Raw genomic sequence first — 13551 nt, 5'->3', positions numbered from 1 at the left:
AATCCCCACTTCACTAAGCCCTTCTTTCAGGGAGCTGTAGATGGAAGGTGCTCCCTGAGCCTCATGTATGCCCCAGCAAAATACCCAGTAAGTCCCATGTGTTACAAAAGCCTCTCTATGCAAAACAACGTAGGAATGCTGTTTTCAATCCATTTGGGACTGTACATTGATGGTGATCTCAAAGAAATAGCATGCTGCTCCATATCCAGCACAGCAAGAAATCACCAAGGCTGACTGTGCCCTAAAGGCACCTTTTCAGGAAGATAATTTAATTCCAGGCAGGTGCTTGGCTTGTGAAACTCAGCTAGCAGGCAAGGTTTTGCCCTTCCCGCACTCATTCAAGAGCAGGATTTGAGTTCTGTCAACAGCAGATAGTGTCATCACTGTCGGTAGAATAAACAAACAAACAAACAAATCGGGTGAAGTTTATTTATTGGGCTTCAGAGAATGTCTCTTAGGGTCCTCAAAGCCCCCGGTGCCCTCCTCGGCAGCCGCGCCCGCTCCCGCTGGCGCCCGGGGGAGGAGCGCTGGGCACGGGGGCGCAGCGCAGATCCCGGCGTCCCAAAGTAGGTCTCTGCTCCTTCTGCAGCCCTCTCTGCGCAGCAGCCCGGGATTTCGAGCAGGGGTTTTCCTTGAGACTTGACTTTCTTCCCCTTATCTTTCTCCTTTCCTCCTCCCAACCAGCGGGACTGGCTAATTTTCTTGGAAGACAAACCACTGACCCAGATGCAACGCTGTCAGAGTCGCAAAGGGGATAAAAGAACAAAAACGAACGCCGCGCACAACGGCAACAACAATAAAAGCAGCGCCCCTCGCAGCTATCACCGCTTTATCACCTGCACATGCCTGGAAGAAGGCTCTTTCCTCCGCTAAGGGAAAAAAATCAGCTTAGGAAAGCAAAGTTTGAACAGCGAATTCCTGTTATTTCAAACCGCCCCATGTGACAGGATATTTCCTTATCATTTGGAGCCCAGAGTTTTCCCGATCCACCGGGACGCGCTGCGCTCCCAGCCCGGGCTCGGCCATGGCTCCGTCCCCGCTGCTGCTGCTGCTGCTGCTGGGGCTGCTGCCCCGGGCTGCTCCGCGGCTGGGTAAGTGCCCCGGGCTGTGCCGAGAAACGAGGGGTCGCACGGAGCCGAACCCGCCCTGGGGCTGCGGGGGGCGTGCGGAGGAGCCGCGGGGGCAGGTGAAGCCCGCGAACATTTAAAGCCTCTCTGCGGCTGATGGAGGGATGGAGGCGGCCCCCCCTCGGGACCCCTTCCTCGCCCGCACCCAGAGGTGCCCGGCGGGCAGAGCTGCCAGGCTGGGCGGCCTTTTGGGTGCCCGTGGCGCTGGGGACGCCGAACAGGGCTGTCACTGGCGCTGCCTCGGTTTCCCCACCGCTCCGATGAGTCCCCGATTGATTTGACACCATCCCCAGCCTTCCCTCGCAGCCCTGCTCACCACAGAGGTTTGTGGAACTGCCCGGTACTGGGGCTCTGCCTGTCCTCCAGCCCTCTTGGACGGGCCCTGCCTTTCACAGGTGGCTTTCAAGGGGGAATGTTGGGGTAGCTGAGGTACTGGGATGGATAAAGGTGTGACAACAGGGAGAAGTTGTGTTGCTTGGTGATACCTGAAGTTTGTGCCCAGTTACTCTGAGATTTGCCATGATTTCCAGCTCACAGCTACGTTTCAGTGAAAGTTTTGCACTTGCACTTTCTGGAAACCTTTCAGCATCCTTTGCTCTCTGGGTTGAGATTTAGCAATGCAAATCTTTGTAACACTGCCTTGTAACCTTTCTTTGTGTAACTAGCAGCAATCAGTTTTGGCCATCTGGCAGACAAGAGCCTGTGTAGGGGAAACAGTCACCCTACCTGCATCTGCCTCCTTGCTCTTTCCTCTTTTGCTTCTGTTTCTGGGTCTGTTCTTCTGATGCTCTCCATTAGTGTTTAACAGTGGTAGCACTTCACTGGCTGCTCAAATTACTTCCTTATTTATGCTCACATAATCTGTGATGGTTTGGAAATGCTGCAGAGTGTGAAGTCAGTTTGGCATTCTGGAATCTCTACCATGAAAATGATACTGTCCAGTGAGATTCTGCAGTACTTGGCACAATTCTTAAATACAACTTGGGGCCAGAGATAGATGGGCAAATAGTCACAGTGGGTGATTAAAGAAAAATGAAAGTCTGTGAGAAAAATTCTTTGGGACCTACTTGGGACATTTGATTTAAAAGATACTAGATCTTGAACGGCTGCTTGTGCACTGGTAGTGGTGAAGTTGTTTCCTAAGCCTGTCAGGTTCTTATGCATTTTAAATACCTTCCTTCCAGGGGTAAGTTTCAAAATACGACTTACTGTTAGAAATAGGTTTAATTCAAAGTACTAACATTGTGATACTCATGAGCACACTGTGGTGGACCCTAAACTCTTCCACCCACAGTTCATCTGTGGTGAAGAACAGCGCCTGTTACAGAGCTCTGTAACAAATGTAGCTGCAGAGCAGTGAAACACAGCTAATGGTGCTATGTGTGATTCTGCTCAGCCCATTTCACAGATACAGCTCATCATGTTGGCAAGAGTCGTGTCAAGTGTTTACAGAGAGGACTTGGCAGGGCAGAGGAAGTGCTGCACAAATACCTGGCCTGTTTCTTCTAGACAATCTAATTACTCAAACAGATACTGGTATATGGGAATCCCCTTTGGTGAGCAGGATGGCAGAATAAACAGAAATAAAGCCGCAAACTTGAGCAATACAACACTAAATTACGAGTCTGCTCAATGGCCATGGATTAGAGAGGAGCAACACTGGGGGAAAGGAAATCCTGCAATTACAGCCTCAGCCACAGTTGCTCCAGCATCCTGCTCCCTCTTGTTCTATTCTCCTGGTTTGGTGTCAGCTCATTTTCATTGCCTCCTTGGCTGAGCTGGCCTTTTAGCTGCTTGCATATGCACTGCTGCCTGCATTGGGAATATGCCCTCGTGTAAGCAGTGAGTTGGGTTTACATACTTATAATCCTTTGTAAAGGCACCATTGGAATAGCAGAGAGCCTCAGTTTTGTGCCCCTCTCCATCCCCACTGGCCAGACTGCTTTGTTCAGCTTTTAAACTTCATTTTTGAATCCAAAACGCTGTACCCTCTCATGCCTGGATGCAGTAATCGAGGATATTGACTTAGGGATACTTTTTTCATGTGAAATAGCATCTTCTCTTTAACACCACAAGAACCAGAAAATAAGGGCGGTTATTTTAGGCTACAGATACAATTTTAGCAGTTTGAAAAATCAGGTAGTGTTTTCTACACATGTGAAATTGTTTGACATCTCTTTTATCCAGAAACTTTGAACAAGATTTCAGGAAAAGGAGAGTTGCAAGCACTGCATATATCAGTTTACAGTAACATTGTGCTAAATGCTAGTAGAAAATCAGAATAAAAAGAAGTTGTCACCAGGAGTGATAATTATACATTTCCTTGTATTGTCTGTGAGTAAAACAGTTTGGCAAAAGACAACAATTTCTGCCTCCAGTGCTCATCAGTTTTACATTATTTCCCAGTGAGTTGGAAGCCAAAGGACAAGAGAAGGAAGCTGAACTATAGATGAGATATGTCTAGGTCAGCTCTTTCTCTGAGAGAGAGGTTATTTGTTCCCAGATTGTTCTTCTGCAGAATGATCATTTCCACATTAGAGCCTCAGCAGAAAAGGGAAGACTCTCTGTGGTTAACCTGTTTTCCCCTTAACTATTTCTCCATTATAGAATTTATTTAGTTTGGCAATCATACACTAAAATAAACAGCATTTAAATCAGCTTCCATCCCCAGAGTCACATAAATTAATATTTCTCCTTCCTATCTCATAGCCAGTTAAAATATAGCTTTAAAATGTTGTGCATCCTGTTACCTTATATGAAAGAGCATGATAAAGTTACTGTGCCAAAAGGTATCTCAGGTGGATCAGAGAGGAGAAATTTTCAGTCTTTCAGCAAGACTGGCTCAGAAATGTTACACTCATAGCACATCCACGTGCAAAAGATGCTAAAACTTTTCAAGTGGTTACAATTTTGAAACCAACCTTGAATACGTGAAAATGCATGCTGTGAAGCACTGTTTACTGAGAGGGAGAAATAACCTGGGAAGCTATGAAGAGCTTTGCATATTTTCATAAGTCATGAAGAGACATAACTGGTGATGGCAAATCTATTGCTGTTGGTATTTCAGTCATAATGGAGAGATGCAGGAAAGAAGTAACTGATGACTGAATTAAAAAATAAATATGTTCTACAAGAAACTTGAGTATAAAGCTTAAAAACAGGTCCTTCTCCTCAGTTAATACCTTAAAGATTTTAGCAGGGCTTTTGGGAGCAGAGCTCCCCACTGTGAGGAAACGGAGCCTGAAGAACTCAGTGACTGTTGTCGTCTCCCTAAGCCTGGGAGCCAGTGCTGCTGGAGAGCTCAGTGTCAGAATCTGCTCTCTACAGTGTCCATGTATCCTCAATTCAGTAATTCCCTGGGTGCAGCTTGGATTAACACCATGAGTGTGTTTTCTCTCTTCAGTTTAACCCATGCTTTAAACCTGCAGGAGACACTTGGTCTACACCTCTGCTGCCTTGTGCCTTTGTGTGTAGATGCTTTCACTGACACAAACCAGTTGAAATGTCGTCACATCTGAGCTAGTTGCACCATACAGCCTCTTCAACAGGTGTAAGTGTAGTCCACACCTTCTTTTGCTGAACAGATAATGAGATTTGCACATCAAGAGGAGTGTCCAGATTCATACTTCATTTAGATAGCAGATAAGGTTATCTCAAACCAAATAATTCCAGTGTTTGTTTTTTTTTTTTTTTTTTTTCACAGATACTAGCATCTTCTTAATATATAATGAAGATCACAAGCGCTGTGTACTGGCTCAAAGTTCTAATTCAGTGACTACTGCTCCTTGTGTCCAAGAAAATGAGGCACAAAAATTCAGGTGGGTCTCAGATCACCAGCTCATGAGCATAGCATTCAAATTGTGCTTGGGAGTGCCTTCGAAGAAAGACTGGGTTCCCGTCACCCTGTACCCTTGTGACAAGGCTAGTGAACTTCAGCGATGGGAATGCAGAAATGAGACTCTCTTTGCAATCCAAGGGGAAGATTTGTTTTTCAACTACGGAAACAAACAGGAAAGGAATATTATGCTGTACAAGGGATCTGGTTTGTGGAGTAGGTGGAAGGTCTACGGAACCACAGACGATCTGTGTTCTCGAGGCTATGAAGGTAAAGTTCTGTAAATTAATTTCTGTATTTCAAACTCGTTTTTATGTGTAGATAATTAGAACATTTTATATGTGGAGAGGAATTTTCTTAATCTTATTAATGATCAGTGAGTGTGAATTCAGGTGAAATAAGCAATACTTGAGTGGGTGTGCCTTTCATTTTTTGAGTACTTCAGTTTGGTTTTTGTCAAATTAGTCAAAGTGCTGATAGATGATTAACCATGCATGGTAGTGATTCATTTGGAGAGAACAAAAAATTCTATGGTTATTCAAAACATGTATAACTATTACACAGCAGTTGATGATAACTTTTACTATTTACTATATGTGTACAGAAAGACATAGTGTGAGTGTTTAGTCTGTTGGTTATATTTTTTCCTTAGGATGTAAATATTAACTGACAGTAAGATATTATTTCACTCTTGATATGTTAATTTCCAGTGTATTGCAGATGTCTTCCTAGGTGTTTGAAGGGAGTCTCCGAGTTGGTGCTAAAATGTTAGACAAAGAAATGAGATATTTTAAATTGTTAAATTTGAATAAGATATTTTAAATAGTTAAATTTTAAAAAGTTACATATAATGCATCTCTATATATATGTTCATCTCCATATATATATTCATGATAAGTATCTGGAAATATATTTGACTTCCCATTTAGTATTTTATGATAAGCAGAAATGGTCACAGAGGGAGGTATGGATGCAGTTTCTGTGGTTTACACTTTGGCTGATTACAGTACTAGTCCTTGGCCAGAAGCCAGAGCCAAAGAACCCTAGCAAAGCAAATTATGTGAAAGAAGGCAGGGGGGAGATGTAATGATGTCCTGCTATTCCTTCCTCCTCTGTTTTCTAGCAGCTCTGTGAGACAGTGACCCTGGTATGTCACCTCTCCAAAAATCCTTGTCAGGTCCAGTTCCCCTGTATGTCCTTCCATCAACGAATGTACATGACAAGAGCACACACAGAAAGCTGCTTTAGTTACTGTCATAAGTTGCATTGAGTCAGGTTTCTGATAAAAGAAAAATTATTTTTACATGCAAATATAAAATTTATTTGGGCATAATATATTGGAGTCACTCCATGGCATAAATCTTTCAAGTTTACATGGACATGCTCTTCCATGTCCAAAATGATCAGCAGTTGACTGGGTTATTGACAGAACATTCAACAGTCTTTTGCACTTTAAAAAATGGCATCAGTGTGTGTGTTTTGTACTTTTGATTGTTATGCATGGGAAATTTAGCATGGGAATGTACTTGTCTTAGCTCAGTTGTGGTCTGTTGTCTCCCTTAGCAACAAAAATTTATCTCACTATGAACATGGGTATCAGCTTTGGCCTGGAGTAAAATGAGCAATGTTCCAGTTCTAGTACAGTTATATACTGAGCTAGCAAGCTTTCCTTGCTATAATATTTTAATAGGATCATAAAGACTAACTCCTATATATCTCATGCTTATTAATTTTTATGATTTTTGAATTGTTGTGTCTCCTTAGATACCTACACTGTGAAAGGAAATGACAATGGAGCCCCTTGTGTGTTTCCTTTTAAGTTTGGTGGTAAATGGTATGCTGACTGCACAAATGCTGGCAGATCAGATGGCTGGTTCTGGTGTGGAACCACCTCGGACTATGATGTTGACAGGAAGTATGGATTTTGTCCAATGAAATGTAAGATTTTACATTCACAGTTCTGCTGTGCTCTTACTCAGCTGCCTGGAAATATGCCCATAATAACATGTGCCTTATGGTTTGAAATGTCTCTGTTTAGCCTGCTTTCCTTTTAAGAGCAACATAAATATCCAAATATAGAACCCAGCATAAAAAACATTGCCCAATTATTTTTGGGTGAAAGTATTTTAATCGTATTCTGGAATCTCTGTGTACACAATTTACTTAAATAGAAAGTAAATTAGATGCTTACAGAAGCATAAGTATTATATATAAAAGGTCAAAAAGTAGAAATCTATGAAGTGGAACTGAAAGCAAGAATACAATTTAATTGAAAATTAAAATTACTTTCGAGAATGAGTTGCCTTTTAGACATGAAGGAACTTTCTTGAACTCTTTAGTACATCCCAGTGTTTCCCAAATCTGTGTACTGTATTTTACTTCTGTCTTTTAACTCAATTAGAAGTATTTGTATTCTAATTTCCCTGGTTTGCATATACTTGGTGTTTAAAATGCAGTATTATCAAAGTGCAGAACTTTATTTAGAAATGTTGATCTTACTTTAAGTAAATGGGAGTAATTTATGCCTGCATGCATTTGAATTCTTTTAAATTTTAATGAATTTTCTCTGGACCTCTGTAAAATATGTACTAAACATTTTGTCTGCGAGCTGCTTCTTCTGTCATGCTGAGAAGGGTAGCACTTTCCCCTCCTTTCTTCTTTATTATTGTGTTTTGCTGTAAAGCTCCAGCTGACTGCAAGCAGAGATAAGGAGAAAAATATGCCTTTCCTTTGATGTGAAGAAAACTGTTTGGGTTGATCTTAACTGATTTGATGACAAAATACTGGTGTCCTTTCCTGATTTCCATGAATGTTGCATTCAGTATTTCAGAAAATAAAAACGGTACCTTTTTTTTCTTCAATGCCAATATAATTTTCAGGACAATAAAAACATGCTGGGAATATCAATCCCATTAATAAAGCACATGCAAAGCTGACTTAAGAATACTCCCTGCTTAGTATTATTTGAGTACAACAAATAGGAGGCATCATTAAAATTTTGTTTAATTCTTTGGCATAATTCAAGGAAATCCATTCAGATGGCAGTGATTGTTTTTGGAAAAAGCTGCTTTATGCTGACTGCCTGCATGTTTCCTTCCTGATTCTTCAGTACTAGCTATGAAATATTCAGGTTTGGGTCATATATTTTCATGAGAGACAGGCCATAGTAGCAGAAGTTTTAGTCATCCCTATGAAAGAGAAATGAATGAGATATGAGAGTGTGATAAGTTAATAAACTTCAGCAACACCTTTAAAAATAGGATGTTTAAGTTTGTGTGTGTTAAAGTTTATTTACTAAGAATAAAGTGTTGTTTCCTAAACTGTCTTCCTAAATGGACCAAGGGTGCAAACATGAAAATATGTGATGCAAGCTCTTGCAGCTGCTCTTACTGGGAGCAGGACCTTCAGGGAAATGTCTGCGGCTGACCCAGTCACTTCTCACTGTGACCAAAACCACCTCAGGTGTTCTCCAAAATGAAGAGGGCATGAGGCTGCGCCTGTGACGATTGTAATCAATAGAGGTGGAGAAATTTTATCAGTGGAAGTGCCATAATTGTGATCGTGACCCTTTATTTGGTGATTTAGAAAGAGATGCTGGGACAGTAACAGCAGAAGTTTAATCCCAGCTAAAGGAACTGAGCAGGAGCAGAGCAAACAATTTTTAGTAGGCTAGGAAATTCTGCTTCTTTATAGGTTACACCATCTCTTTTTGAACTGTATGCTGTTCTTGAAAGAAGGTGTTGGGAAGAAAAGTTGCACAGTGTAAGCCCATCAGGACAGTGACTCAACGTGTACTTACAGCTCTATTCCAGTGGGAAAAGGTCCATTGAGGCCTCTCTTGATGGATGAAGGATTCAGAGATTCAGAAACTCTTCTGAAGGGTTTTTTATGCATTAAGCAATGCATAAAAATGCAAGTGACTAGGACAGGAACAAAACCTGCAGAAAATAAATTAATGCTGAATTGATCTGTTTAGGGATAGAGTTCAGATTTTTATTAATTTTCTACTTATGTACTGAGGGCAGGTGTGATTTAACATTATTTTAGCTTTTTTTTTAATTTTAGGCACTAAAATATATTATTCCAGGAAAATGTTTTATCTTGTTTCTCTGGGGGAACTAAGCTTTAAACAATAGCCTACAGATTTCCAAAATCCTGCTCTGCAATCCTGCATTTGAACTCTCAAAACTCAGGCATCTTAAAAGCAAATTTTCCAAGACTAAGAAATGAGTTTGATTTTTATGAAAGGCCAAAAATCTACAAGACAGCACCATATGGAAGTCAGCTATAAATTATGAGACAGGGGAACTGAGGTGGAAGGTTGGATAAATGCCCAAGACTTGTTTACCTCTTCTCTGTAATAATTACACAAGATTTATAAACCCCTTACTCTCAAGTCAGAGCCAGTTTTCTTTACTGAATTATAGATTTTACTATTTTTGCAATATTAATTTCATCCCAAGCTTGTGCACAGGGGTTTATGGTCTTTTAGAACATAGTGTAGGAAAGAAGTTTTGATTCTGACAGTTATAAAATATTTTGGACAGAAGTTGATTTGTGGATAATAATCACATGAAAGTTACCATTTTTAATGAAATGCCATTATTACAGTAGGTTATATTTTATTTCTTTTAAAAATAAAGATAATGTGAAAAGAATCACTTTATATTACCTATAGACAATCAGATTTAATACAGGAAAAAGTGGAACTGGTTAAGTGACCTCCTGGTATTTAACATGTATCATGCTTTGTTTTGAGTTTTGTTTATTGTCCCATTTCCCTCTATTTGCAGACTGAAGTATTCTGAGCACTCTGAATTTAGATAAGACCTCTTTCTCTCAGTTTTTCAGATTGCAACTTGAGAAGCTGATAAAGGCTTCAGGAATTCAGTTTTTTTTTCCTTGTTGGCAGACATGCACTGATCTCTGCTGTGTTCTGCTTGAGTCATGCAACTTTATTCCCTTTATGTGATATTTAGCTCAGTGCTGGGACTCACGTAGGTTCCATTTTTGGCAGATCGAGATCACACTGTTTTCTGTTGCTTGTTTGTGGAGAAGCAATTGAGATGAGGAGGGAGAGACTGCAGCAGTGTAAAGAGTGTGGTACCTTCTGGGGCAGCTTCTCCTGTTGGGTGCTTTTGGGTGATGCTCTCACTGGCACTGCCTGAAAGTGCCAATTCTGGTATTCAAGGAGCTCAGTCAGGCTGTGTGGCAGAGGAGAAAGTCATGCCATGTCAGACACATGCTTAAGGAATCAGGAATTGCAGGGGAATGTGAGATGGATACTGATGATGTCAGCTTTGCATTCAGCACTTGGATCTGATTACCACAATCACAGAAAGAAAAATCTATAGCCACTTTACATAGTGACCCAAATTGGTAAAAAAATTGGGGTTTATTTCAGAAAAAAGGTCAGCTTGATATACACCTTAGCTAGCATCAGCCTGAAAGTTTTTAGTCTTTTCTCCCACATTCACAAATCAACTCTTTTAGCATGTTTTTATCCACCTAAACAGCAGATTCTTTTGTACCAGAGAAAACATTGACCTTGTTTCATACCCTATCTACTGTCCTGGATCCACTATTACATTAGAGAACCTCAGGATTTCTTTCAAACCATTTGTCTATAGCAGTGTTCGGGCAATTTTTGTCTTTTGCTATGCAATTTTTTTGGGTATATTTTATCTGGCTCTGCCTTTATGATGAGTTACAGCATTTTTGTTTCTCCCTGTAGTTACTAGTAATGATTTGTGGAACACAGACCCTTTAACAAATGTCCAGTACCAGATAAACTCTGAGACAGCTCTGAAATGGCATCAGGCAAGAAAAAGCTGTCAGCAGCAGAAGGCAGAGCTATTGAGCATCACAGAGTTACATGAACAAACATACCTCACAGGTAGGTTAATATTATCCATTTTTTCCTTAAGAAAGTGTATTATTGCAACAGTGACACTAATATGGCATGTTCCATCTTGAAGATTATATTTGTTCAATTCTGGTAATTAGTAAATTGAAATAGTTATATTGAGTGATTCATCTGGAAATATAGGAGAGATAATATTTACTTTATCATTATTAAATATTGCCATAAAATAATAGTGGCATTAAAAATTACAACAATTAAATAATGTCGGCTACAAAGAATGAATGTTGGAATGTAGAAAAATGCAAAGCAGTTCGTAAACTGAAGATGTAGATACCAAGATTGCATGCTTCCTTCTTTCTTCTTGTAGTGTATATTAGTCAGCAGTTTTGCCTATTTCACTAAAGCTATTGCATCTTCAGTATATCCTAATATATGAAAAGAAAAAGAAATAATATACAAAAAGACTCATAAATATTCTCTTTTAGTTTTAATCTTCACACTTCTCCTATGAGAAAAATCTTAAATTTAAAATTTTAAGTTTTACTTGAATATATTTACATTCTACATTGAGAAAATCCTCTTTATTACCTTCTCAGCCTGTGTACAAACATGAAATAGTTCACTGATTCATCTAATAAATAGATTAGAAAATATTTTGAATATGGTACATCAGTTGAAATATAAAATATTGTATACCATAACCTATATGTTGTGCTCTCTAAATTTGTAGAATAAGAGGATTAGAGAATGGTTTGGGTAGAAAGGTGAACATCTAAAGATCGTCTAGTCCAACCTCTCTGCCATGGTATGGGACATCATGGATTCCACTAGGTTGCTCAAAGTCCCATGTAACCTGACCCTGAACACTTTCAATGATGAGGATCACAATTTCTCAGGGCAGCCTGTTCCATCAACATTATAAAAATGCCTTCATTATATCCAATCTAAATCTGCCCTCTTTAACTTTTAAACTGTTACCCCTTGTCCTGCCACTACAAGCCCGGGTAAAAAGTCTTCCTCCAAATTTATAGAAGTCCTTTGCATTTATTGAAAAGCCGTGATAAGGTCTCCGCAGAACCTTCTCCTCTGCAGGCTGAACAACCCCAGCTCTCTCAGCCTTTCTTCACAGGAGGGGTGTTTCAGCCCTCTGATGAATTTTCCTGCCTCCTCTGGACTGGCTCCATGCCTTTCTTGTACTGGGGACCCCACAGCTGAGCACAGCACTCCGAGTGGATCCCCAGAGAAGGGTGAGGGTCAGAATCCCTTCCCTGCCCTGCTGCCCACGCTGCTTTGGAGGCAGCCCAGGACACGTTTGGCTTTCGGGGCTGTGAGTGCACATGGCCTGGTCATGTCCAGCTTCTCATCCATGAAGTCCTTCTCTGCCATGCTGCTTTCAATCCATTCACCCCCTAGTCCATATTGATATTGTGAATTTCCATGACCCAGGGACAGGACCTGGTGCTTGGTCTTGTTGAACTTCAATGGGCCCACTCCTCCAGCCTGTCAGAGGCCTCTGGCTGCCATTGCTTCCCTCCATGAGCCAAACACACCTCTCAGCTGGCTGTCATCTGCCAACTTGCTGAGGGTACACCTAGTCCCACTGCTATGTGAGTGACGTAGATATTGATAATATTGGTCCCAATACAGACCCCAGAGGGACTCCACTTGTTACTGGTTTCCATTTGGATTCTAAGCCATTGGCTGTAGCTCTTCAGATACAGACATGCAGCCAATTCATTATCCATCTAGTAGTCCTTCAATCAAATCCATATTTCTCCAGTTTAGAGGATGAGAAATGTATTTTTAATGCTATGAATAATTTGTTCTGTCTAAACTTCCATTTTCAATTTAAAGATTTGGTCAAAACATGGATTGTTTTTTAAATGACTGAGAAAATTACTGTTGAAATTAGTGCTCAAGGGAGCAAACTGGTGCTGGCATAGAAGATAGTTGTTAGTTGATGTGTTTTAATTGCAAACTGATAGATATGGCTGCTAAATTTATGTGAAGATCATTTTTTCATTATACAGATACCCTGGCAGTACTAGGATTTCCTGTCATGCTCGGTTCTCAGTTCTCCCAACCACAAATTGTTTGTTCAGGAGAAGTAATAGAGCATGTTAATGTGTTGATGCAAAACCAGGTCTGAGATTCCAATTCTTTCCAGTCAACTACCTCTCCTTTTAAGTTTGCCATGCTTCAAGTGCTGCCCATCGCTGTGGTGTCAAAGGCAGCTACAAATTGAAATATCTTGGAAAGATGCCATCAGTAGAAGCAGAAACAAATGATACATATTGCACAATGATTTTCTGTGAACTATGCAGAAACACACTTAAATTAAAAAAATCAGCAGGCATCCAGCTGCTCTTCGCAGCCTTATACTGAGGGCAGAGATAGACAATGGATTAGTACTGACTACGAATAATGTTCAGCAGGGCCATACATAAGCATGATATTTCTAAGTGCTTTTCAGAGCTAGAGGAATAAATTTCAACTGATTTTTTTCAAAACCTTAACATTGGCTAACTGACTTAACATTGGCAAAAGGACTGAAATTGATCAGTCTGAAAAATGCACAAGATACGCTGTTAAAAAGATGGTGCTTGCAATGATTGCATTTTAATGTATTTTGATAAATGAGAACAGGTTTTTAGACTGCGAAACTCAAACTTGTTGATTTTATGGAACAGAAAATACACACTGGGAAACTTTATTTTCATTTT

The 13551-nt window shown here is 40.4% G+C and overlaps 1 protein-coding gene across 1 annotated transcript in view; it reads left to right on the top strand.

The window, feature by feature from the left end:
* Positions 1-591: 591 nt before the first annotated feature.
* The window catches only part of LOC131088192 (macrophage mannose receptor 1-like), a 53208-nt gene continuing 40248 nt past the window's right edge, over positions 592-13551 (top strand). Inside the window, exons 1-4 of the mRNA XM_058032044.1 lie at positions 592-1091; positions 4831-5232; positions 6727-6900; positions 10697-10858. Of these exons, the coding sequence (XP_057888027.1) occupies positions 1025-1091; positions 4831-5232; positions 6727-6900; positions 10697-10858 (805 nt within the window). The 5' untranslated portion in view covers positions 592-1024. The remainder of the gene's footprint in view (positions 1092-4830; positions 5233-6726; positions 6901-10696; positions 10859-13551) is intronic.

Source organism: Melospiza georgiana, chromosome 1 (assembly GCF_028018845.1).
Source record: "Melospiza georgiana isolate bMelGeo1 chromosome 1, bMelGeo1.pri, whole genome shotgun sequence".
In the NCBI taxonomy this organism is placed as follows: domain Eukaryota; kingdom Metazoa; phylum Chordata; class Aves; order Passeriformes; family Passerellidae; genus Melospiza; species Melospiza georgiana.
Note: the sequence above shows the minus strand (reverse complement) of the source record. Positions and strands in the feature narration are given on the sequence as shown.